This window comes from Musa acuminata, chromosome BXJ2-8, assembly GCF_036884655.1.
Source record: "Musa acuminata AAA Group cultivar baxijiao chromosome BXJ2-8, Cavendish_Baxijiao_AAA, whole genome shotgun sequence".
Lineage (NCBI taxonomy): Eukaryota > Viridiplantae > Streptophyta > Magnoliopsida > Zingiberales > Musaceae > Musa > Musa acuminata.
In genome coordinates this window covers 46,849,205-46,876,914 of record NC_088345.1, presented here as the reverse complement: position 1 = coordinate 46,876,914, position 27,710 = coordinate 46,849,205, and the positions used below count along the sequence as shown (strand labels likewise).

The 27,710-nt window shown below is 36.3% G+C and overlaps 2 protein-coding genes across 4 annotated transcripts; one reads left to right on the top strand and one right to left on the bottom strand.

Moving 5' to 3' along the window:
• Positions 1-543: 543 nt before the first annotated feature.
• LOC103995219 (uncharacterized) lies at positions 544-18,778 on the top strand. Its single transcript, XM_009415757.3, has 18 exons — positions 544-886; positions 1,643-1,824; positions 2,158-2,262; positions 2,372-2,443; positions 2,594-2,741; positions 3,588-3,670; positions 5,596-5,651; positions 9,015-9,151; positions 9,235-9,325; positions 9,678-9,743; positions 9,837-10,059; positions 15,943-16,044; positions 16,307-16,392; positions 16,479-16,601; positions 17,451-17,520; positions 17,607-17,698; positions 18,275-18,379; positions 18,468-18,778. Exons 1-18 carry the CDS (start codon positions 561-563, stop codon positions 18,579-18,581), a joined length of 2,181 nt encoding a protein of 726 aa, XP_009414032.3. The 5' UTR covers positions 544-560; the 3' UTR covers positions 18,582-18,778.
• A 2,884-nt stretch (positions 18,779-21,662) lies between these two features.
• LOC135619760 (uncharacterized) lies at positions 21,663-26,028 on the bottom strand. Of its 3 annotated transcripts, none has more exons than XM_065122060.1 (11): positions 25,594-26,028; positions 25,385-25,477; positions 24,788-24,901; positions 24,567-24,683; positions 23,943-24,416; positions 23,451-23,845; positions 23,262-23,361; positions 22,825-22,884; positions 22,624-22,707; positions 22,441-22,557; positions 21,664-22,156 (listed from the first exon to the last, which is right to left on the bottom strand). In XM_065122060.1, exons 2-11 carry the CDS (start codon positions 25,442-25,444, stop codon positions 21,854-21,856), a joined length of 1,824 nt encoding a protein of 607 aa, XP_064978132.1. In that variant the 5' UTR covers positions 25,445-25,477; positions 25,594-26,028; the 3' UTR covers positions 21,664-21,853. The 3 variants fall into 3 exon arrangements, with proteins under 3 accessions (XP_064978133.1, XP_064978132.1, XP_064978130.1); XM_065122058.1 differs by having other exon boundaries at positions 25,605-26,027; XM_065122061.1 differs by lacking the exons at positions 25,385-25,477; positions 25,594-26,028 and adding an exon at positions 25,182-25,357 and having other exon boundaries at positions 21,663-22,156.
• Between the last annotated feature and the right edge of the window lie 1,682 nt (positions 26,029-27,710).

Genomic DNA, 27,710 nt, shown 5'->3' with positions numbered 1-27,710 from the left:
TCCTTCCCCTCTTCTTTGGACAGCAGAGGCTGTTTCATATCGCAACTTTGCTCTATGCTGCTTTGAAAGCACACGTTAAGGACACATCTACATATAGCCAGCTGGCGGACTTAAAGCTCTCAGTGATTAGTGACGTGAGCCGAAGGGTTCAACCTTTCCAAATCTTTCAATGATTAATTATGTAGTTGTCGACACATACAAATAATGTGGGGCAACATGATTTGGATGTGCCCATTTCATCACCACTCACTTAATATGCACCGGATCTTATATATATTTTTATTATTCTAACAAATCCACAAGATCCATTTAGGTTCGAACACCTATTTCTCGAGATATGTCGAAAAAAAAGAAGGAAGAAATAACCGGAGAAACTTCCACCAAATTTGTGGAATGCTGCTCCGTCAGACGCCACGCGAACCATAGTCTGGTCTGGCGATGGGATCGGGTGGCCACCGGCATCAACGGTCAGTAGACAGTCACCTCATAAGCTGGGCCCCACCGCGATTTTTTCTCTACCCCTCCGATTGCTTGGGATGGCCCTTAAAATCCCCAAGCGCATGGCGGTGGTCACTTCGACGGCTCCCTGGGCCACTCGGTTCACTGCTCTCTTCGCCGCCCCCGCTCGTCTCCGCATCTCGCTCTCGATCGGACTACCGGGGAAGCACCGCACCCTCCCGTCCAGCCTTCGGAGGACCATGGCGTCCGCTTCGGCGGCGACTCCGCCACCATCCGGTGGCGGCGAGAAGGTCACGGCGCCGTACGGCTCCTGGAAGTCCCCCATCACCGCCGACGTCGTCGCTGGCGCTGATAAGCGTCTCGGCGGCATTTCCGTCGGGGGAGATGGCCGCCTCGTCTGGATCGAGACCCGCCCCGAGGAAGGAGGGTACGTCGAGAGCTTTGTCTAGTTGCTTTTCTGTGATCCTGTTACATTCGAGGTAGTTGTAAAGTATTTAATCGACCTAAAGATTTGACAACAAACCTAAACTAATGATTGTGACAATAAGGGTCGAGATAGGAAATAAGCACTCAAGTCATTATGGGTACGGAGATAAAAGGGCGTTTGCACAAAAGCGTAACTAGGCTGATCTCTTATGCCAGTCCTAAAATCCACTCTTTGAAGACAATATTATTGACTGGTCAGTTGCGGAACCAAAAGGTTACCCACAAATGAGCAGCCTTACCATGGTTACAAAGGTTGCCTTCAAATTGAGATCTTAAATATCAGGCGGCTTGGGGTGTTCTGATATGTCGTTGGCAGGAGACAACTTGGTACGGTGCACATGTCATACCTTCTGTGACTGCCAAAACTAGCCAAAATGTGGCCGCATGGAGTAAAATAACACTTCTTGTTACCCAAAACTTCAATGCTTGGTTCCAGGCGATACTTGCAATTATAGAGAGTTCAATATATAATAGCTGTTAATCTTTTGCAGGTAATTTCTGCATGGCATACCATGTTTTGGTATTTGACTATAACGAGTAAAGACTTGTTCATACCTATTGTGTAATTTACTATCAACCATTTTTTCCCTTCTTTTTGCAACAAAATTTGTATACTTGTAAGGGGCAGAGCTTACAATGCAATCACTTGCTTATTATGTTGCCGGGGAACCATCTGCTAAATCAATTAAGTATTCAGACGTGCAGTTATTGTGAAGGAATCGACAAAATTGGAAGATAAACCAACAGACGTTATACCTTCAGAGTTTGCATCACGAACCTTGGCCCATGAGTATGGTGGTGGTGCTTTTGCTGTTTCGGAGGATATCATTATTTTCTCTAACTATAAAGATCAACGCTTATATAAATATTTTGTTGGAGGTACAAATTGCTCCTCTTTAACTTTGTTGTTATGATCTTACTCTTTCTTTGATACTCCCTGCTTCCTAACGTAAAAAAGCTGGTGTGTGTGGAAGTTATAATTCGAAATCCATTAAGAAAAATGGTACCTGTTTCTAGTCTTAATTATTTCACAGAGCAGCATCTAGAGCTACTCCTTTGCAACGGATGTTAAAATAAACAGCACTTTTGACATCATTTCTATTTTAGTTGTAGGTTCTTTGTCTTCCATATTTTCAGTTTATCATACTACACTTATTATAGTTTTTCTGTTCTTTTAATCATCCCCTTGATAGCAGGCACTTTTGTTCACAGGTCCTTCACCAGTACCTATTACTCCTGACTATGGTGGACCTTTAGTCTGTTATGCAGATGGCTGTTTTGACCCTCACTTCAGTCGCTATATTACTGTAATGGAAGGTCAGTTAGAGACATTAATTGCTGTGCTGAACACCTGAAAGATTCAACATTACAAGTAGCAAGTTCATAGCATACTCTTCAATGTTACCCTTCCATTTGCTTTCTACAGATCATCGCAAAAGCAACTTGAATCCCAGCACTACAATTGCTTGTATTCATCTCAATGATGTAAACATTCAAGGTAAAACATTTTTGTGCAAATATTTATCTTAGCACATGAAATTACATCTTATGCTACTAAGTGTTCACCAAGTACATGCTAGTTGTGACATAATTTTTGAGGGACCAAATTTATAAATAATGCTTTTCTTCTTAATCTTATGTCTTCAAGATCCAAAGGAACTTGTTAGCGGCAATGACTTCTATGCTTTTCCACGTGTTGATCCAAGTGGGAAGAGGATGGCATGGATAGAGTGGAGCCACCCTAACATGCCTTGGGATAAAGCTGAACTTTGGGTTGGATATTTCTCTGATAATGGGTGAGGACATGCGTTGATATGGAAATAGACATTTCATGTTTTACACTGTGTAAGAGGTTATAAAAGCATAATTATGTTGCTCTTGATAGTCAGTGACTGCATGGCTGAAGCAAGGAGTGCCACGTTGACAACTGTCAGGCATGTGCTGGTCAAGATGCCACTATGCCAACCAGCACAGGGCAAAAAATTGGCCTTGTCATGTGTTGGCACTTGGCACCTTTAGCACAAGTAAACATGATGTGCCAATCAACATGGAAATCTTTGGGTTGAGTCATTTGTTTGATATGGTATTTTCTTTTGACAGTCAATTCATTGCTTTCATGTCCAATAAATGAGGACACAAGGCTCTATCACATTCTAAAATAGCTTTTACTACATAAAATAGTTGCTTTATTTGAGTGTATTATAATTCTTAGAGAAGTTTAATGGACTTTCCTTGATTCAGAGCTTTCGAGTTGAGATCAACAAGGTTCGGTGACCATAAGAGCCTTGTCAATGTCAACTTGTTTTTTTAGTTTGTTTGGGTTAATTCATAAATGCGTATATGTGCTTAATATAATATCTTTTTCTTCTATCATTCGGGTTTTTCAACTTTTATCTAGCTTATTAGTTAGCTTTTGCTTTGGAATTTCCATCTTGATCATCATAAGGTGAAGGTGCTTTACTCATCTGTCTTATTGACTTGTGGTGCAAAAAAATTCTTTACTTATTAATAGGATATTGATTTGAATTTTTGACATTATTTGAGATATTTCCTTTTACAGGCTTTGATTTTACAATGTAGTTAACTTTGATTGTAAGTATTGGTCTTCCAATACTTATTGTTTGTTTCATGTTTATTCACAGAGAGCTGTCCAAGCGAATATGTGTTGCTGGTGGTGATCCTACAATAGTTGAGTCTCCAACCGAACCAAAATGGTCACCCAAAGGTATATTTCCTGGTTTCGCATATTTCCCTTTTTTATGATACCCAAGATTTGCCTCTTGATAGCCATCCCATATGTTTTCCACATGATTTGAAGCAACTCATTTCTTAAGTATTTTCATGATGCTAATTGCTATTTTATTCAGCATCAGATTAGTTTCTGCTAAGTTATTCATTAAGATCTGATAAAATTTTCATATATATGTTCAGTTTGTGTTTTTGTCCATGTGAAAACTGTATGCTTTAAGCAAGAACTGAGCTTGAATATGGTTCATGTTGAATGGTCTTGTGATGCTTCTTGTTATTTTCGAGAATACTCTAGTTCTTGGATTTTCATGTAAGGTTTACATTGACATATGGATTTGATCTACCAATGTGGATGTTGAATTTGAATTTGTTGGGCACTTCTAAAATATGATATGTTGGTGACTAATATGTACAAATATGTATTTACCTATTTGATCAACGGTTAATAATGCATATTTTTTTATTAATTTTCCAATGATACTAAAATCATTAAGGTCAGCAGGAGTTGTTGGATTAGGTCCAAATTGTAGCCTCCATTTTGCTAAAAAAAAATATTAGATAAACAAATCAATAAGGTCGGAAGAATTCATAATCAAATGAGTAATTATATTGCTAGAACATGATTGATGAGCACTAGTCAGCCGTTTATTAGACACCATCTCCCTCGTGGTCTGTGCTTCATGAGGTTTGTGATGACAGTAGCGACATCAATAGTGGTGCATCGAAATAGTGGCGATGTTCAATTGATTATTATTGCCACTTAGTCTGAGGTTGGGCATGTATGGATGAGCCATACTTTACACATGCCACCCAAGATTCAAATCGCGAAGCTCGAGGATTTATACATATTGTTTATGTTAGGAAGGATAAAGGAAAGGATAGACAATCGATGACTTTGAACAAATGCGTCAGAGGGTCTACAATGTTGACACTAATAAGAGCTCGTTGTATTCGTAACCTTCATATTATGGAGGATCTCATGGCCAATAGATATATGGTGATAGTTGGTATCTTTTTCGAGTCTGATCGATCGTACATCATAGAGGAATAGGTTAGTTAGTAGATTCCAAACTTCGCTGCCCTACATGCCATGGTTATACTTAGGAGGCTCCTAGAACACGTGTTAATGATGATGATGGTTACCAATACATCAAGGGTTCGCGCACTACCAATATAATATGCCATGGGAGCAGCTCCAAAATCAGGTACGACGAATCTACCATATCTCATAAAAAAATATAGACATACAACTTAAAAAGTGTTGAGGATCCTGATTCACCAACTGTAGAGTCCTGTCATTCAGTTTGGTAGTAGAATCATGTTATTTCCATCAGACCAAGGTGAATTTCCATCAATATAATCTCTGTTCAAATCACTGGCCCAAGATGAATTTTAAGTGCATAATCTTTTCTTTTTTGCATTGTATAATTATTGAGTTTGAGTCCTCACAAGGATCTCGTTACCTGCATTTATAAATTGGAAATTTTGAATTGTTGGTGTCCATGCATTTCTATTTCGACAACTTGCAGAATTTGACCTGCCAATGCATTATGGATCTAGAAAATTATTTTCAACCTCTATATCCTTGTTGCGGGACTTTTTATGCTATAATCATATTTGTTGTTGGTGCCGATAAGGTAACATCTCAAAATTTTTAATATACTACTGTACCACACTTGCTATGTCTTGAACAGATGCCCTTATGTGTAGTCTCAACTCGGCACCACAATTATCTTTTCACATTGTACCAACTTCTCTCTGTGATGGTCAAACATCCAATCTTGAGATGGCATTTTGTATGGCGAGACAATTATGTGTGCTGTAGATTCAAAAATTTTATTGTTGGAGATGTTTATTGCCCCTACATTCGCCAATCTGTTACTTCTCATTGTGACTTCACAGGGGAATTGTTCTTCATCACTGATCGAGGCAGTGGGTTTTGGAATATTTATAAATGGGTAATGTTTTCTCTATCTTCAATTTATTTTGTTACTCTGCTTGTTACTTTATTTTTCTGTCTACTGTTTTCATGCTCCCATGCTTGTTCTGTTGCGCTTTCTTGTTTGTTCTCATAAAAAATGATGATAATCCTTTCTTTTTTACGTAATGAATTTGAGCTATGTCCTTTATGATTCCTTATGAAAACCTTGGTTCCTTTGTATATACTATATACTGCATACTGTTCTTCCACATAGACTAATAACAAAATATTAATTTTACTAAAACTTGGTTTACAGGGATTTTTGTTAAGGATAGTGTATTCAGTGAGACTATTAACTTAAGTTAACATGTACAAAAATTAGTATCTATTCTATCATTACCTGTATATTGTTGTACGCAAGATATGCAATTTCGAATAATACTATCCGGTACGGGTGGTACGTATCGGTTCGTCAGCTGACCGATACACGGACCGCCCGTTACCGGACGGAACGAAATATATATATATATATATGAGGCGACGTGACGTCGCCTTTTATAAAAATATTTTATATATAAGTATTTATAAATAAATAAATAAATATACATATATACATACATACAAACATACATACATACCTTGGTTGTACCATACCGTACAACCAATATCGTATCGTACAACCAATACATACATATATACAATATCGTACCGTACCGAGCGAATGTTGAAACTCCGGTACGGTACGATATTGCATGCCTTGGTTGTACGCATGATCTTTTTTCTTCAACAACAAAAGTTTAAACTTTACTGATTAAATCTGTAACTAAGCAAAACATCCACAAATGCTAATTGATTGAGTGTTAGAAAATTAAGAAGAACACATAAATGTTAAAAAAATATATAAAGAAAGATTTAACAAATTAACTATTTGAAAGATTAGAAATTATTATTTAAAAATAAAAATATAATAAAATAATTAGTTGAAAGATTAGAATTTATTATTTTAAAACAATGAATTTAAATCATTATTATAGAAATTCAAAGGCAAGAAATAAGTGTGCCTGATGCTTTTATTGCTCAGCCCGACGTTCTGTTTAAGTGTTCTTTTCACCCTTTTTAACAAGAGAGGAATAAACTTATCAAGAAGTCATCCTTGAGTTCTTCAACTTTACAATAGGAGGTTGTCAAGTTGATCATATGGGGAAAAACCAATTGCTAAAATGCATCCTAGTATGGTATTTTAGGTATGAAAGTTAATTACTTAATGGTTTTAATTAGGGTTTGACTTATTGTTCCGACTAGGGCACGTGCCGCGTTGTACCGATGTGCCTAGTGTTGGTATGACAAGGCATGTCGATGGCGCCAAAAAACTTGAAAAACTTGAAAAATGAGATAGTGTGGAATTTGAGATATTATCAGAGGATTTGATAGGAGGTCAACACCTGATATTGTTGATATTGATTCACAAGCCTATCCTCCACACACAACAAAACAAACAAGAATTGATGATGCTTACTCAAAAGAAAAGAAATGGGATATTGTTAAGGCAATAGTAAAGTGGAACAACTTTCACAAAATTCCAACAAACACAGCTTAAGGTCCATATTATCTGAGTATGATGTCTTCAATCCAAAAGACTGACACAAGGATCCAACCAACACCAAAGGAGATACACAACCTTTATTTAGATGAGGAGGTGGCAGAATTGAATGGTTGGATCGAATCCTTCAAGGGCCGATGGAATGAATATGGGGTTACACTAATGTGTGATAGTTGGATCGGATCTACAAGAATGAGCTTCATCAACTTTCCTATGTATTGCAATAAAAGGGTCATATTTTATTAGTTGGTTAATGCTTCCAATAAAATTCAAGATGCAAACTATATTAAGAACCTAATGAACACTGTGATAAAGGAGATCGGGCCATGATACATTATCCATATTATGATCGAAAATGGAGCTAATTTTAAGAAGGTCGATTTACAATTGAAGGAGCGAAAGAAATACTATTTTGGACTTTATATGTAGCTCATCATGGACCTTATGTTGAAGGGCATTAGTGAGTTATCATCAGTAAGAAAGTGTGTGGCAAGGGCACAATTGGTGACAAAGTTTATCTACAACCATCATAGTCCACTCGTTGATGCAGAAGTATACAAATAATGAGATACTTCAACCCGACATCACTCGGTCTGTTACAAATTTCATCGCCTTAAAGTCAATCAAGCAAAAGAGGCACGGTCTCAAGGTAAAGGCCATATCACAAGAATGGTCAGATTAAAGGTATTCAACATCAAGTGATGGAAAAAAGTTAGAAAAGATAATTCTCTTTTTAGATGTTTTGAGGTCGTTAATGAAATTATAACAGGAGTGGAACCGCTTTGCGTTATCCTCCGTAAGGTCAATAAGGAAAAGCATTTACAGATGACTTATCTTAGATATATGCTGCTTACAACAAGAAATGTGATATAGTAAGCATTCTCCGATGAGTTTATGGCTAATCAATACTTACAAATAATCGACCGTAGGATCGAAGCTCATATTAGATAAACATCAAGCTTGGAGTTTGAGCTTCACAATTCCCTCCGTTTCTTTTTTCTTTGTAACAATGCTTTTTCTCCCTGCTAATTCTACTAGCTCATTCACTAAACTCAATGTATTAGATAAACAACAATATTGAGAAGGCTGGGGGTAGTTTGTTGATTATAAGTCGCACTATAATGGTCATATAAGTTAATGATTATTTTATAACTTTCCTCATTTTTTCACTTTCTAAATGTAAACAATCATGATAAGTACTCAATAATTTGTACTGTTGCTATGCGTATAGAAATAGTATTATATTGCTGCTATAAATTGTGTATAGAAATTTATCTGTTTTGATGAAAATTTTGAAAATTGTGTATAGCATTGTATTGCTACTATTAACTTCCCATATAAGTTAATGAGAAGGTTTTCATGTAAGTCGCATCATGTCTATAGAAATATATCCGTGTTGATGAAAATTTTGAAATATAATTATGATTGTGTTACTGCTATAAATTAAAATTTTTAATTAACAATTAATTGAAAAAAAAGCAGTTCTGGTTTAGAATCACTAGAACTGAAAACATCGGTTTTGGAATCGAAACGGAACTGTTGGGATCCTCTTTGGCTCCGGTTCCAGAAAATGTAGAACTAGAACCATCTGTTTCAGAACCAGGAACCAGGATTCCTTAAGGATAAAATGGTTGAAGTTTCCTCTGGCTTCTACATAGTCCGTTGCGCTTATGACATCATGCTTAAAATCCTGATAAAGTAAATCACTTGTTATATGTTAGTTCTGTGGAATGTGTATTTTCCTTACATTTTATCATTTGTTTTGTTATGAATTTGATTTTTTTATATCTTTATGTGCAGATTGAACACAAAAACAATGTTGTAGCTGTTTATCCATTTAATGCCGAGTTTACAAGACCTCTATGGGTATTTGGCATTAGCTCATATGATTTTGTTGGAAAAGATGGGGAAAATGATAATATTGTTTGCACTTACAGGTTCATATAAATTTATTTTCTCTTTTGAATTTCTGTTAGTATTTTTGGTAAACTTTACCTGAAAATAACTTTGCCTTTTGCAGACAGAATGGGAGGTCGTACATTGGAATTTTGGACTCTGTTAAGGGTTCCTTTTCGTCACTTGATATTCATTTGACTGATATTGGTAACATTGTAAGTCTAACGGTTATAGTATAAAAGGATAACTGTTGAGTCATGAGTGGTTGTGTCAATTGACAATTTGTGTCCCTCTAAAAAAAAATATAGTGGATTATTATTTACATCTTCTTGTGTCTCCCTTAATTAGACGTTTAATGGCTTAAACAACTGATAAGTTCTGACATCTGTGGTCCAGAAGATTTTTATTAATTTATGATTTGTTTGATTACTTAGAATGTTGAGTGGTGACAATTTGTGTCCCTCTAAACATGGACTGTTGAGTGGATATACATTTTATTGTGTCCCCTAAATCAAGATTTTAGTTGCTTAAACAGCTGATAAGTTCCGATACCTGTGGTTTTGACAGGTTTCTGGCTCCTGTTGCTTATATATTGAAGGTGCATCAGCTACCCATCCATTGTCAATTGTGAAGGTTGAACAATGAACCACTGAAGATTATTGTTGGCATCATGGCATTTAAGATCTCAAATTATCAATGACATCTGACATTTTTCTGTGTTATCAGGTGACACTGGATGCAAGCCAATCAAAAGCAATAGAATCTTCAGTACTTTGGTCGTCTTCCCCAGATTTAACAAAATATGAACCATACTTTAGCTTGCCGGAAATTATTGAGTTTCCAACTGAGTGTCCTGGCCAGAATGCTTATGCATATTTTTACCCTCCTTCAAATCCCATTTATCAAGCATGTTCAGATGAAAAACCTCCATTATTGGTCAAAAGCCATGGTCAGTAATGATATTTCCTGTTAAATAACAATTACTCTTTTATCTTTTTAAACTGTCAGTTCTTTTCTGTGCATTTATCTTTCTATGTATGGTTAGTTAATGGAGCTTTTACCTTGTATAAGATAGTTCATTCAGGATGTGACATGCAAAACTATGGAATATGTCTATTCATGTTGAAAAGTGTATCAGTTCTGTTTACTTTGATTTTTGTTGAAGGCTGAGGGTTACATATTTTACCATATTAATATCTTACCATATAATAAGGCTCACTGCTAGCACAGACCCGTTTACTGGGTTTGTACGGGCTGGTAACCTCACATTGCGGTGTTAGCATCCATAAGAGGCATTGGAGCCTCTTTTGCCTGCCTTTTAGCAACCACTCACCCTCTTTTTCTCCCTTCACTCTCTCTTTCCGACTCTCATTTTCTTTTAAATCTCTTTTAGAACTCACCTAAATCTCTCTTAACTTCCTTCCAATTTATTTAGGTCTATTGGGGGAGATTGATTGGCACAATAAGAAATTTTAAATATTAAGATCCAGTTTGTATTTTCTTTAAATCAATGTAAATCCAAAACTACTGTCTAGGTTAATTTCATGCAATTATGTTAGGATTTATGGTTGATCTTCAAAACTTGGCCAATTATACCTAAGTTAGGGCTTCATATACAAAATTGAACCTTAGATTTTTGTGGATTTAAGCTATATCTATAAGGATTTTATATTTTTATTTTGCATCATATTGTTTTCTAAACTAATATAACTTCATTGTTATCAATACTTATTGTAATTGTCAAGAATAGTTGAGAAATAACCCTAAATTAGGTTTCTTTCATTTTCTCTTGATTTTTATAATGTTTTTTTTTATTTTCTCTATAAACAAAACCTGCATGATATGCGATTGGACCTACATGGGTCTTGTACTTAAAATTAACTTCCTTGATACGGAGGTCCACCAGTTTTGAGAGAGCTTCTTATTAGTTGTAAAGATGAAAGAGGTGGAGAGTTACCTTAGGTCATTGACAACTAACGTAAAACTATGTCAGATCTCATGAACATGAATCTTAATATATTTCAGTATAGAGCTAGGTCGTCATTCGAAAGTGATACGAGTCACCTTCACCACATAGATATCTCGAATTGCAAACGGTGGGTTAGGAGGTCGTCCAGAAGCGGCCATCACATCGGTGCCCAGATGTGGTGTCAGCTGTCAAGTAGGCAAGGGTTCTCTTATTATTTTGGACCAATAGTCTAAGAATAGAGGGTTAGGTTAGCAACTTAGAATATAGGAACACTATCAGGGAAGAAATTAGATTTGGCAGACAATTAAAAGAAGAATAAATATTATTTGCTTACAAGAGACTAAGTGAGTAGGGTAAAAATCTAGAGAGATTGATAGTATTGGATTTAAAATTTGGTATGCTCGAAAAGTTAAACACAGAAATGTAGGAATTGTTGTTGATAAGGATTTTAATAACAATGTTGAAGATGTAAAAAGATTTGAAGATAAAATTATAGTTCTAAAATTTATGAAAGGATAAGATGTTTTTAATGTCATTAGTGTTTATACCCCTCAAGTCGGATTGGATAATCAAACAAAAAGAGAATTTTGGTAAAGGTTAGATGATATCATTCGTTATAATTGAAGGAGATTTGAATAGTCATGTAGGGAAAATATATAGTGAATATAAATGGGTGCATTAGGGCTTTAGTTATGGCGAGAAAAATAAAGATGGTGGTATGATTTTGGATTTTGCAACTTCGTATGATCTTATAATTGTAAATACTCACTTTAAGAAAAGAGATGAACATTAATTACTTATAAAAGTAGTCATAACTGTAATCAAATAGACTTTTTTCTCACTAGAAAGATAGATAAAGTTATTTGTAAGAATTGTAAAATTATACCTAACGAAAGTTTGATGAATCAACATAGGTTCATGGCTTCATGGTATTAGATATATACTATAGAAAATGAAAGAAGAAAAGACAAGGTTTTTAGTTTTGAATAATATCGCCCGTACCAGACAGTATGTATCGGTCCGCCAGCAGACCAGTACATGGACCGTCGATTAGGGACCGAGGGAGAAGAAGAGAAGAAAGAAGAGGGAGAAGGGGAAGAAAGAATAGGGAGAAGAGGTGACGTTGGCGTCGCGGGGAGAAGAGAGGTGACGTTGCGACGAAAACGGTTATATATATATATATATATATATATATCGCTCAGTATATAGTACCGTATCGAACGAATCTCGAAACTCCAATACGGTACGAAATTTCAATCCTTGGTTTAAAAAATTACTAGGATTATATGGTGAAATTTTAAAGATGATAATGTAAACACTTTTAAGAATAAAATGGAAAGGGAGACGATTTGGAACTTAGATGAGGATAATATTAATATTATTTAGAGTACAATGGCTAATAATATTAAGAGCTTAACAAAGGAGATTCTTGATGAGACTAAAGGTAGAAGTGCAACCTTAACAGAGAGTTAGTGATGGTGTAAGGTGTAAGGAAGTTCAAAAAATAATTTTTACTAAAAGATTATGTTTTAAAGATTAGCAAAATTATAAAAATGAGAAAAAATTTAAAGATATAAAGAATATAAAAAAGAGGCTAAAAAAAGGGTTAGTATGACAAGAATGATATAAAATTTATGATAATTTTTATAATAAATTAGGTATTAAAGATGGTGAAAAAGATATATATCAAATTACTAAAGCTAGGGAAATAAAGTATAAGGATTTAGGTAATATTAGATGTTTTAAAAATGAAGATCAAATAATACTTATTAATGATAACTATACAAGGCTTAGGTTTAACGATAAATAATAGTGGTAGATTTAATAATTATAGATTTATTCATAAAATTAAAGCTAATTAAGTAAAATATACATTAAAGAAGATGGAAATAACTAAGAGTGTGGGACTTGATGATATCCCTATTGAGGTCTGGAAAAGTTTAGGGGACAAAGAAGTAGCTTGGTTAACTCGCTTATTTAACAAAATCATGAGATTCAGAAGGATGCCTGATGAATGGAGAAAGAGTTTTGCCAATTTACAAAAATAAGGGTGACATACAAAATTGTTTAAATTATAAAGGAATTAAAATCGTGATCCATACTATGAAACTTCGGGAAAGAGTTATCGAAAGTAGGATAAGACTTAAAATAAATATCTTTGAAAATTAATTTGGTTTTATACTTGGAAGATCAACCATAGAATTTATTTATTTATTAAGACAATTAATGGAAAAGTATAGGGAGAAAAAAAAAGATTTGCATATAGTTTTTATTGAATTAGAGAAAACCTATGATAGGGTTCTTTAAGATTTATTATAGTGTGTCTCAGAAAAAAAAAAAAAGGTGTTTCCATTAATTATATTGATATTATTAAAGATATGTATGATAATGTAGTCACTAGTGTTAGAACTATAGGGAGTGTGTCTAGTGAGTTTCCTATTAGTATCAGATTACACTAAGGATCCGTATTAAGTCTCTATCTATTCACATTGTACATGATCGACCTTCGTAGTGTGTGTTATTTACTGATGGTATTATTTTAGTTTATGGGAGCCTAAGTGGATTTAGTTATAAACTTGAGCTATGGAGGCAAATCATGAAAACTAAAGATTTTATATTAAGTAGGACTAAAACTGAATATATAAAATGCAATTTTAGTGAGTCTAGAAACAGACAAGAGAATATAGTTAAATTGGATGGACAAGAAGTTCCTTTAAGTAAAAATTTTAGGTTTTTGCAATCAATTATTCAACAAAATAGAGAGATTGATAAAGATATTATTCATAGAGTAAAAACCACGATGGTCAAAATAGCGAGGGGTGTCAGGAGTCTTGTATTATCATCGGATACCTTTGAGATTAAAAGAAAAAATTTATAAGACAATTGTGAGATCAACAATGCTTTGGATCTGAGTGTTGGGTAGTTAAGAAAAAACATATATAAAAAGTTTGTGTTGCCGAGATGAGAATGTTGAGATGGATTTATGGGGTTACTAGGAAAGATATAAAAAGAAATACCTTATTCGCGAACAACTAGGTATTGCTTTGATGGAGGATAAGATGAGAGAAAATCGTTTAAGATGATATGGGCATGTGCTGAGGAGATCTCTGGATACGATAGTCAGAAAAGGTGAAATAATTAATATTAGTGGCACGAGGTGAGGTAGAGGAAGATCTAAAAAGACTTTAATGCAAACTATAAATAAAGACTTAATGTATTCTGAACTTAACTAAATATATGACTTTTTATATATCTCAATGGCTATAGAAGATCCATGTAGCGAACCCCAAATATTTGAGACTAATGACTTTGTTGTTGTTGTTCTTATAAGTTGTAACCCTTGGTTAGTCCAAGTTCTTGATTAATTCTCAGAATTTCTTTTGAGTTATGGCTACGCAATAGTTGAAGATATTATAAACTGCAATGTGTACATAATGTGAGAGATATTCCTATTGAGTTTTTTTTTTCCCTTTCCATCCAAATAATATCTAAAGCTGAAGATTTGACATATATAGTTGTGTAATTAGAGTAGGTTCATACCTAATCTTTTTGCTTTTGCTTTTGCTTTTGACATGAAATTGATTTACTCTTATAGACAAGTGTAATGTCCATGGTGAAGCAGCCCAGTGCAGGAGGCTCATGCCAATGTAGGGTTTGAAGTCAATTAATTACTCAAACTTGTCCATGCAATCTAAGAAGCTAGTTTCTGGATTCGAACCTTGGTTAGGTTATAAAAGAGCATTCTTGCTATGATGCTATGGTGGGCAAGCAGATATCTATTTAGGTTTTATTGATCCTTGGGCAGTGCGTTTCTCTTTGATTTAGGAAGTTAAATTAGTTAGTTGTTACTTAGTCAGAGGATCTTCATATTAAGATTCTGGACAACTCTTTTCTAGTAGCATGAGCAAGTAGATTTTATGATGTAATGGAAATCATTATAAGCAATGTGTGTATGCACTGAAGGCATGCTTCCCTCTGTACAACTCATGTCTCAACAATTTTAGTTAAATCTAATTTTCAAGTTCTATATCAGAACATTTTTCTTGTATGATTATTTTCTGTCTGAATGTATAGCAGGTACTAAAGTTGATAGTGTGGGTCTATGGGTTCTGATCAGGTCCGAGTTGTTTCCTCCTATTGGAACTGAAAAAAAGAAATTACCATGTATATGGTCTTGTATGCATGTATGTATGTATGTATGTAGAGAGAGAGAGAGAGAGAGAGAGAGAGAGAGAGAGAGAGACAGCTGGATTTAAGATGATATACTTTATACTTATTGGCATGTGTGAACTTTGCAATTTATCATTTGGGTCTCAGTCACATGTCAAGGCACACAGGTACACGTGTTTGCATGCATGCATGCTCACAACTTGTATGTGTAAAAAGTGGGTATGTGTATGCATGTACAAGGATGGAACTCAGGTCTGTATTGAGTCTGGGTATAGTAGGAGTTACTTTCAATAGGCACGGACTTACGCCCAACATGAGTTCCTGTGTGGAGTTCTCAGCTGTCTGTCAAATGGATTCATGTTGACTTCAACACATGACAACCCTCATTATCATGATTTCCTTCTTCTTTGATAAAATATGGATTCTCAAAGATTAATATCCTGCTTTGACATTTCACTGATGTGTATACCTTATGCTGTAAAGAAGCATAAAATCTCTTTATGACATTTAAATGTGTGGACTGCTGTCTTAATATGCAATTCTTATATGTTTTCCATTGCTCTTTGTTCAAATTTTGTCAAATGTAGGTCTATTTTTTGAGAAGTCTAAATCTGAAGTTTGCTGAGTTGATACAAGGAATTAAAAGTATGTGCTGGATAACTAACAGCATTTGGTCTCTTAATAATATTGCAGGTGGACCAACATCTGAATCACATTGTATACTGGATCTTAATATCCAGTACTGGACTTGTCGAGGGTGGGCTTTTGTAGATGTTAACTATGGAGGAAGTACTGGTTCGTTACTTATAACTTTTCTTGTTTAAGTCACTCTTTTGACAACTTACATGTTCAGGCTATTCTGGCCTTTTGATTTTCTTTTCCAGTGAACCTTTTGCTTGTTCAAAACTAGAAAGAAGTTGGTTGTTACTACATCTTTAATCTTTTTATTTGCCACCTTAAATTTTTTTCCATGTATTGTTCATGACAACTTATGCTTGTGGAATACAGCAAGAAAGAAACAGAAATACGATATTGACTGACCTAAATGTTTTTTAAGGTTATGGGAGAGAATACCGAGAAAGACTTCTAGGACAGTGGGGCATTGTTGATGTTAATGATTGTTGCAGCTGTGCTAGATTTCTGGTATCTGTTTTGCTGAATCTCTTTTTTTCTGTGTAAGCATGAGCTTGTTGATAATAACCAAGAATATAAATCTTTTGGGTTTCAAGGTAGAATGCGGAAAGGTGGATGGAGAACGGCTTTGTATAACTGGAAGGTCAGCTGGTGGATACACCACATTAGCTTGTCTTGCTTTCAGAGAAACATTTAAAGCTGGTGCATCTCTGTATGGTGTAAGTTGATGTTGATGTATCAGGCACTATCATCGTGACTAAATGCCGAGATTGCGAGTATTAATTTGCATGTAGTTTATATTTGATAGAAGGTATTACCTGTGATATCCGTGTCTTTGATAATCATTTTAAATTGATTATTTTAATACTACAGTGTAGACTTCATCTGTAATAGTGGAAATGGTTGTCATTGTTGTGTAGCTACAGAACCTTTTCAGTTAGCTCAAATACTATTGCCAACCTGCCGAAATAATTTACAGGCAATGTATTATCCTAATGATGTAGGTTTTCTTTGGTCCTAAACGTAACCTGCAAGTGTTATTGAGTTTGGTTCCTTATTGCAGTAAAGTATGATCATCACACTTTCCTGGGAGTATAGCAGACAAATGGAAACTATAGTGTATTAATCTGAGGTTCCAGTCCCAATTTTTGTTGAGAAAGCCCAGTCTAAAAAACTAAAATAATATGGGAATAGGTCAATCAACCATATTGGTTTCTTAAGCTCATGTAGCTACCAGGCAAACATTCTGGACATGATAAATAATCGGAGTCAACCCAACTTTTAGTTGCAACAAAATGGAGCAAAAAATCCCTTTAATTATGATTATAAGCAGGTAGCTTCTAATCTTCGGATAGTTCAGTTACACAATTGACAAATGATTATTGGTAGAGCTTCAGTTTACATATTTGAGCAATATGATCCTGGACAACTTTTTGAATCCTAGTAAGTCAAAAAATTGAATGTCTTTGCTTATGTACTCCTTTTTTATTTTTTGCACTAACATTTGCATTTTGTTATGTTACTTAATATCTTCAAGTTTTGACCTTTTCCACATTAATGAAAAACAGGTAGCTGACTTAACTTTGTTGAGAGCAGAAACTCACAAGTTTGAGTCTTACTATCTTGACAATCTTGTTGGTCAGTATGGAATCTTATGTATCTAGTTACTATCTGACTGCGTATCTAGGTCTTCTGATAACATTTATCTACTTTGGTGATTGTAGGAAGTGAAAATGCTTATTTTGAAAGGTCTCCGATTAACTTTGTTGATAAATTTACCTGCCCAGTGATTTTGTTCCAAGGTTTAGAGGACAAGGTATACACACGAGTTAATATTTGCTATTGTGACTTGCATTTTTTCTTCTTTCACTATGTTATTTTACTCTTTAAGTCACATGAGTTGAATATCTTTGTTTGAGCTACAACTAACAGGTAGGGCTTTCATTTGGTTAAGTTGACAATTTATATCTTCTCAAAATCATATATGGCAGACACCTGCAATGACTACATACCTAACAAATGCTTTATTTTGTCATGAATAAACAATGAACTAGCAATTTTTGGTTCATATATTAAAATGGACTTTTGCATCCATGTTAATCTAGCAACACATGCTACCTTTTTTTTTTTTCAACACATGCTACTTGTCGAGGGTTTTATTTACAATGGCCTCCGAGTTTTATACTTGCCATCAAACCCTCAAGTTCTACACTCCTTTTAATTCATGCGGATTGACTCAATATATACTCTGCTTTCAATGTGTACATAAATTTAGTAACCAGACTTTGCTGACATGCCTCACTTCAAGAAGTCAGCATTTCTACATTTGAAACAATCATCTCATGGTAGCAAAGCAATGGCCTTACCTGCAAATTTTGGTTATGTACTGCAGGTTGTACCCCCTGTTCAGGCTCGGAAAATATACAAGGCTTTGATAGACAAGGGTTTGCCAGTTGCTTTAGTAGAATACGACGGAGAACAACATGGGTTTAGAAAGGTGCTTCATATAAAATATTGACATTTTCCTCCTAATTGAATATTGCGGTCTGTGAGTTCCTGACGTAATCAATCGCTTTGTGGCACAGGCTGAGAACATCAAGTTCACTTTGGAGCAACAGATGATGTTTTTTGCTCGTCTAGTGGGGCACTTCCAAGTTGCTGATCCTATTTCTCCAATCAAAATTGATAACTTTGACTAACATATCAATATCTCTGTCCTAATGCCTAAAGTATTGATTTTTTTTCTCCGGAGCTCAAAAGTATGGTATTCTGATTACTTGGATTGAGAATAATCAAAGATCAGAGGGGCTACCTGGAATGTATAAATTTTACTATATAAATTAAGGTGGGTGAAAAAAAAAAAAGGAGAGCCTCCTTTTTCTCCCTTTATGCTCAATTGAGATTTTTTTTTTTTCGTTTTATCCATTTATTTTACAGTTCTTTTCTTGTTATTCCTTTTAAAAGGTGTGAAAGGCTTACGAACACAAAGTAAAAAGAAAGGAGCCTCAACTGAGAGCAGAAAGAAAAATGGCACCCTTTTTCTTGGAATTCTATACTTTTAAGTAAGTCACTATTACTGGTGTGTTTATTATCTTCTTATCCTCCACATGCCATCATGTTACCATGAAGTTCTACAAATGTCCATTCTACCATGAAGTAAGTCACTATTACTGGTGTGTTTTTCTCCTAATCCTCTTCATGCCATCATGTTGATTGTGTGAGCTCACCACCATGAAGCCCTACATGACTTCTAAGGCTAATCGCTCAAAGAACAAACTAACTAAACATGAGACTGCTGGCTTGCCTTCTCTCTACATTTAGCTCCTCTAATTGTGTCATCACCTGAGCTTAACATTGTGGGTGAGAGAGGTTGGTGTCATTGTGCAAGTTGTGCAGATTTAAGTCCTTGTTTCATGATGATCTTATAACCCAACCAACTAATAAATAGCAGGATGCCAAACCCAATCCAGTATGCTTATTGGATAACATCCCTCATCAGACATCCAGTGTGGCTCAATCAGGTAACATCCCTTCCAACATATTCATGGCTTGAGTCTGTGCCATCATCTTACTACAGTCAAAATTGTGACCTTTCTGATAGATAAGGAATGACTGTGAATCATAATAGTAAGATTAGAAATCCATTTCAGGAGTGTTGGTTGTTGGGTTCCTCGACTTTTCACCTAACTCACAATTAGAAATCCAAAAGGCGCACGTCACAACCTGCATGTCATATAATTTAACTTCAGGAAGACACAAGTCAACAATGAGCCCATCCATGCACATAGTCTATTGTGACCAGATATTGAAGCTTTGAGAACCTGACAAAAAGCCTGCATCAAAGCACAACTAGTAGCAGGTGGAGTCATGCTATGTCAGTGCTGAAACAGGTGACTTTTTGGGATGAATCCATTTTAGCTTTTCAAAATTGCAATGCACTTCTAAGGCTTTGCACCTTGTGACCTCTTAAAAAGTGTCTCATGTTCAGTAGTTGCAGCTAAATTAGATACAAGGATCTGTAAAGGGTAAAAGTTTGCACAATAAAGTTGCAGCCCTTTTGTTGTGGGGACCATGCAAAAGCTATACTTACAACCTAGTGAGGAAGTCAACAAAAGAGATGAATATATTCAATTGGCCACAATATGGTGTATGGAATAATATCCTTTTTCAACTTGAGAGATGTTGGTCAGAGTTACTGGAGAAAATCTTCTTTTTTTTGCTTTTCTTGGAGAATTACTATGACTCTGGAGAGCAACTCTTGATGCAGATGAAGCATATGGTTTGTGATCCTGCAACACAAGTCTTTAAGTCTCTAAATATTTCACCACTGGGTCAGGCTCTGCCAAAGAATTATACCACCAGCTGTGCTGCAGTGCAGGCTACACTCAATACATCCTTTGCCAGCATCAGATTAATATGCTCACCAGTCTATCATACCCAACAAATAGATGGTATCAGCAAAAGGACCACAGCCTTCTCTAAATGGCACTAACTACAGTGAGACCAATCTGAATAATGTGAGGCCAACCTTCAATCTCTGGAAACCAGACCTCACAAGGAGAACACCTGCAGTTTGTTCCCGCTCAAACAAGCTCTGCTAGTTGGATCCAACTACATTTTCCTGCATTGGTGAGTGCAGCAGAGCACCTGAAACAGTACTGCATCAGAAACCAATTGTTTTGTGTGTGGTGCCCAAGCCAAGTGTTGGCAGTGCACCTTAATTGCATTGCCAGATTTCTTCTGAAGTTCTTCATTTTCTCTCACCATGGAACAACACAAGTTTCCCTGTGTGTAGTACTGTATGAGTCATATTTACACACATACTGAGATGGTTCTGTGCTTCTCAACAATGGTAACACTGTTCATTGAAAGTCTTTTTCCACTATGTTGTTCATCTCAACAAAAGCAAAATTCTGTGCAGTAGAGCATAAGCAGTCATTGAAGTGTGTAGTTCTACTCCATTACTCATGATCAGTAGATTTGGGATACTGTCTGCCAGTGTTATCCATCTTGGAATTAGTCCCAGTGCAACAATGACCACTAGAATCTGGTCCACAAATTGAATGAAACAGCAATCATCGGCGAAGCCACATGGTGTAGGTCAACAAGGACCGGTAGATCAATGCATGCCTTGGAAGGCCAACCTCTTGTCACGGAGGGACAGTCTCAGGAATGCAATGCCATGGAAGGCCAATCTCTTGTCACAGAGGGACTGTCTCAGGGAACCTTGCTGTGTCATATTCACTGGATGTCCACAGGTCCCTGTCAGATACCTCACAGGATCTCTGGTTCAACATCAGAACACCTTAGTCTGGCAAAAAGGTTGAAGTGATGATGGATAGTGAAAGAAGTTGGAAGTCTCATCAGCTGTTTCAGTGAATTTAATGCTGCCTCCTTCAAAGCTAATCTCCTGCTTTGATCCTTATGAGTTCAGAATTGTGTGTGGATATAGTTCATCAGCATAAATTTCTCTGCAATTGCTGGAGAAATGGTCAGCAAAAGAGCTAGAACTGCTTATTACTTTGTCTCCTGATTCTCGAATGATGAATGCAAACAAGATTGTGACACAGCTAATGATCATGGCTTCAAATGCCTCATTGTGGAGGCCATGGGACAAATGATTATGTTTTTCTGCATCACCCATCCTTCTACTGATCAATGCTTAAGATGTAACTTGTTCATAACCTATGGCCTTTAGAAGAATCAAATCTGGATAATATTTCTTTCACCAGAAAATTTGATCTGTTAATTTCTTCTAAACAAGGTTCAAACTCATCGATGATATTTCTGTACTGTCTTTATGGCAGATGCATACATTACATGAGCATGCAAAACAAACTCAGAGCTACAATCACAAAAATGCAAAATCTTATTCAACAAATTTCAATGTTCTTATCAAATCGATATCACAAACCATTAACACTTGGGATACCATGGAAAGCATCATACTGTTGTGAGATGTACAAGTCGGTTATGGAGCCAAAAGGTATCTGAATCTGAACTCATATGGAAGAAGTTGAATCAGCTGCTGAATTGGACTTCTTTTGGCCATCTCAAGGCATTTGATTGCTTCAGTCCTCAACTCATCTGGCAGTTGCAAGCAGATCCAATCCATTAAAGAATCAACATCTTTGGCAAAATCACGTAGGTACCAGTCGAGCAGCTTAGGAATTGCCAATCTGTTTGGTGTGGAAATACCAATGGCTGCTTGCAAATAGTCTCTCTTGGCTCTTTCCAACTCATTCTCGACTTGATCTGCTGAATACACTCTCACCTGGATTACGAGAAAACAGAATTATCAGTTTTAGACTGACCGCAGGACCAGAATTAACCTAATAGTTCAAATATACCCGAAAAAAAGGGGGCTACAAGACTCCATAAAAAATCTTTGTACCTTTAACTCTATGCATGTCTATTGTGGTAGAAAAACAGTCTGATAGACATGCATGCCTTGTTTAATGAATATATACGAACTACATCCTGCAGATCATAATGCCGGCAACCTAATCCAGAAAATATGCAAAAAAAACGTATATGAGGTTTATTTCAGAAACTTACAGCGGGGGACGACCAACTTCCACATGAAAGTGCAAATGTAACCAAGGGTTCAGGCCATTCCAATCCAAATATGCCTCGCATTGTCACATAATCACTTTTAGAACCCTTCGGGGAGACCTTTAAGTACACGAGAAGGAACAGTTAGCAACCAGAATAATTCAATCGAATAAGGTAATAACCTACTTGTGTCGACCGATAAGGCAGCCTCAGTATGAAATGTTCAATTGTCATTGCATTGAGTAGGTGACCACCCACATTAATCATAGCCTGGTAAAAAGAGAAAGATGTTAGAATCCTTTGTCAAAGAAAAGAACATTCTTGATATTATTTCTCTATTCTGCTCCCAGAAAACAAAAAAGTGACAAAATGAAGCCGACATTGTACCTTTAGCATCAGTGCAATAATCATCTCAGGATTAGCAGGAATCCCTTGCTCTAGAAATGCCTGGAAAAATATAGATAGATATAAGGGATGTTAAAAAGTGACATAAAGATGACTTTTTCAAGCATCTGTGAAAAGTTTATCAGAATTATATAACTAATAGTCGATTGCATATTTCCTAATTTGATAAAATAACAGTATATACTGCTCAAGAAAAGTGGAAGATAGATTCAAATCGTCAATTTCCAAAACATGTAATGCAAACAGGTGGATGCAACTTCACAGTTTCGCCCATATGTAGTGCACAAAACGAAACGGCACACATGTATTGATCGTGATCCATAATGCCTAAATGCTCAAAACTAGAATATTAAAAAGACTTTTAGTAATACTCTAAATGGCTTTGGAGGTCAATTAGCGCGTTTCGAGAATCAGCTTACATTCATCATGCATGAATTGTAAATGTTAATCCAGAATGCAATCTTCTGCTGATGTGTAAGACCTGCTAAATCCACTGATGCAAGTTCTCCGAGCAGACGTCTGAACTTTAGGGACAAGAAGCAATTATACTCTTAGTCAATAGACTCAACTAAAGGAATGACGAATCAAGTTAGGAACAGAAAGCTCACTTTAATCTCGATGTAAGAAATGAACAACCCATGAGAAGGTCTCGAACATTCAAGCTTGTTTCAACTGCTTGGAAAAGTTTGTATGGGCCAATGTCTCTTCTTCCAAATTCTGCACAGATACCATATGGGTCTATGGAATCCGACTCTTCCAAACGCCCACTAGATCCTGATACTGATGGAGATGTCTCCATGTGCTCTTTTGTGTTCCCCGGGGAGCTCATCCGTGAGAAAACATCCATCAGGCACTTCAAGATATCCTCAGATAGTTTGTTCGGGCCATTCGGTTCATGAAGTGTTGATTCACTTGTAGTATTGGCCTTCTCAAATGCTGCTTCTTTTAAACAACCACTTAACTTAATTTCAGCTCCTTCATCATAGACAGAAGTGCATTTTGGCTGAATAGATAACAAGAGTACTAATGATCATTTATGCTGTCATAATTAGTGGATAAATTAATTTCTAAAAACTATATAAATTAAACAAAGCTGTTACCCACGAATCTGCCTGTGTATCTCTCTTTGCAGCAGCGCTCACTTTTGGGACTTTCTTTGCTGGAGATTTCTTGCAGTTCCTACCAACATTACCACTAATAAGGTTCTCTTTTCCTTGCTGCTTATCAGTGACCGCCAAAGATGAGTGCGGCTTCTTTGGTGCAAGTTTGCCATTGGTGAAACGAGTAGATGAAGTGATGGTTTGGTCCATGTTCGAAGACCGCTGCACAGAGGTTGGCTGTTTGATGAAGACCGAGTCTTCAGAATATGCTGAATCCGAATACGACTTTGGTTGCTCCAATGTTTTGGAGCATTGAGAAAGGAACCGAGCATCAGATCCTAATTCCTTCGTTTTCTTGCAGGATGAGATAAATATAGCTTCGTGATAGAGGCCTTGCCAAAAATTCACCACCTGTTCTTCGAGGCGAACCACCTCTTCTTCTAATACGGCGACTTCAGCCAGAAGTTCCAGAGTCTTGGGAGAAAGAAAGAATTCAAAGTCGAGATCAAATCTTTATGCAACTGTAATTACAATTAACCTGTTCTATGATCCATAAGATGGAAGATTAAAGATTCCTGGAGCATATAAAGAGAAGATAAAAGGAAGGAAGAAGTAAAGGATTACATGTGAAGGCAGATATGGTGGAAGGCGAGGAAGAGCACCCAAAGGTCTGGTGAAAGCCCTCTCCAAAGCTCTGTGGATATTCTCTTCGTTTCTCAGCTTCTTCCTTAGCTTATCAACCTGCAAACGAGATGACAAGTTAAATCATATAAAACCAAATCAAGAACGAGGAGCTGAGAGACTACATCTTGCTGTTTGATAACAATTCAGAGAAGAACTGATACATCTTGCTGCAGAGCAAGCTTCCTATCGCTTCTAGATTGGCATCTCTTGGATACATCCTCTGTAGCCATTGATCCATTACGCTCCATCCCAGTCTTCTTCTCCTTGCCGCTTCCCTTCGCCCAGCAAAATTTGCGAGAACAGATAACAGATTAACACTTGGATTAGAATGAAATCCACACAAGGAAACAAGCATCCATTAAAGAGACAAAGAAGCCATCTCGAATCCAAGCACGATGTTTTTGTTTTCAGCAAGGAAATCAGTGAAACCGATTCGTATTCTCATCAAAAGCCACCATTTTTCCTCAAACTCCCAGAAGAAACATAGCAGACTCTCTACTTGAGAAAGAAACCACAGTTTTTACGAAAAAAATATCGAAGTTGTCAAAAGCCAACCTCGAATTTGCCAATCCATATCATTCCTTATGCATCAACAGCTAAAAAAAGATCCAATTTTGGTTTCAGACGAAGATCCACGGGCCCAGAGAGAAACACACGGTACTCTGCTTCGCAATAAAGGAGCCAACTTTCCAAGGCAAAGAGCAACAAGACCCAATAAAACAGACGACTCGTCTCGAATTTACGTCAAAGGAGCTCACTTTCTCGTTCTTCGGGGAAGCTTTCGTGCCTTGCGACCGCGTCCGCGCTTTGGCATTCATCGCCTCCACCACCACTTACTCCTCCTCTCCGCTCTGAAAGAGAGATGACGCAGAAAAGTATGCAAACCTCAGCAACCCAATGCCACTCCACACGACAACAGAATCACTAACAACATCGACGTAAATCCAGAAGAAAACAAATACGAAACAGTGTTTGGACCCGGGGAACGATCTCATTCGCTTGTGGGGGCGGGAGGGTTGAACGCAATCGAGAGGAAGACGGCGGAAGAAGGGACTCCGGACGCCATCGATGGAAGGGGAAAGAAGCGGTGAGGAGGCGGAAGCTTGAGGTGGTTAAAAGGGGACCGCTTTAGCTTTCGCCATCTCTCGCTAAAGCTAAACTGCGTCTTCTTTTGAGCTCACAGCGAGCGAGGTGGCTTTTATGGAGAGGACGCGCGATGTCGCGGCAGGCTCTGCCACCCTTCTTCCCTGTCGCTCTCGTTTGCCTCTGCAGGCTTTCGTTGGCTCACCGCGAAGCAGCAGCGCCTCGAGGACTGTGGAGCGGGCGGGGTTAGAGTTACTCGCTCGGTGGCGCACGGTAGCATGGTCCGGTGCGGCTGGGCGCTGAGCCGGCGCAGGTTAAGGCGCTGGCTTTTGCCAGGCGGTTTACTTGTTTCCTGTTTTTTGTTTTTGTTTCGTGTTTTCTGTTTCGGGAACCAAAACTGGGAAAGTTAGACGTGAAACATTTTTTGGTGTTGCTGTTGCGGAAATCTTTGGAAACAAAGGTGGGGTGTAGCAATAATTAGAATAATGCTCTGCTCAGAATAATGACGTAGAAATGTAGTGCTATCAATAAACCTACAACATAACCATCGTAATTATTCTTATTTCTGAAAAATAAGAACTATAATTTTTAATTTTGTAAACATAAACATAAAAATGCAGTAATTTTTTGTTATTAATACGCTATTGTTACTTGGTCCATAAAAAAAAAATTGGATGGGAATATGGTGAGAAATTAGTAGATAACATAGTTATTATGAATAGTAAAGGTTTAATTTGATGAGTAACAATTATTTTCTATAAAAAAATTATATTATGATTTCAAAGTTCTACAAAAAGGACTTGTGTAAGTCATTGTGTAATAACAGATATATATATATATATATATATATATATATATATATGTATATGTATATGTATGTATATATATATATATATGTATATGTATGTATATATATATATCTTACTCTACAAAAGACTGCCAAAAAATGATTGATAGATCAATTAAAAATTTCAACTTCCTAATTAAAAGACAAACAATGACCATTAGCATTAAAAATCAAAAGATAGGAGAAGAATCTGAACCAGAAGAAATCTATGCATGGGAATAAAATATATACCACATCACATGGTGAATCCAACTAATGTTCAAAGTTGAAGTTAGAAATCGAATCAGATATAGAGTGATCTTCCGATAGTGTTTGCATTAACTGCATATCATGTGAATGTTGAATCATTAGAGGATAAATTTGTTGCAATCTTTCTGAATTAAGTGCATGAGGTCCACAGTGACAAACTTCATGTCTGGTTGAATGCTGTGGTTCCCATTGCAGTTTAATATTTCTATTTGCAAAGGATTCATAGCCAACATTCATTTCCATTGCAACCTTTTCTTAAACATAACTTAGAAGAAAAGTCTTACCTTCATTAAATATAGCATGAATCACTGCTTATATCCAAAAGAGAAACACTGATTTCTTCTTCTTGTTCTTCTTCTTTTTTTCCTTTGCAACTTTTGATCTGTTTGGGGAAAATAGGGCATGGTGGGGATATATTGATGCCACCAATTGGTAAAGGGAGCAAGTAAAGAATAAAGGTGTGTTATGAGTGAGTGAGAGAAGCTAATTGCCCTCACATGCATAGAATGAAAAGAATAGCAATTATTCTTTTCTAAAATACATGATTCATTAGAATTATCATACACTGATCATGAGTGCATTAATTGATCCAAAGATTATGTCCATGATTCTCAGCAACTGAACTAATATAAAATCATCAAGAATTGTCCTATTGCCTTTGACTCTTATCAATTACTCTTAAATGAAACTGTAAAATTCCATTTGGCTTGAAAGGATTTGGAAGAGAGGATGCAACATGTCAAAGGTTTGGACAGATGCAATCTCAATCATATAAGAAGGAATAACTCAAGTCTCTTGGACACTAAAATCAACTATTATTTCTTGGATCAAGGTAGTTGGTTTCTATAATATGAATGGAAATGTATGTGTGTTTGTTCTTAATAGAAGGGATTTATATGAGTTGA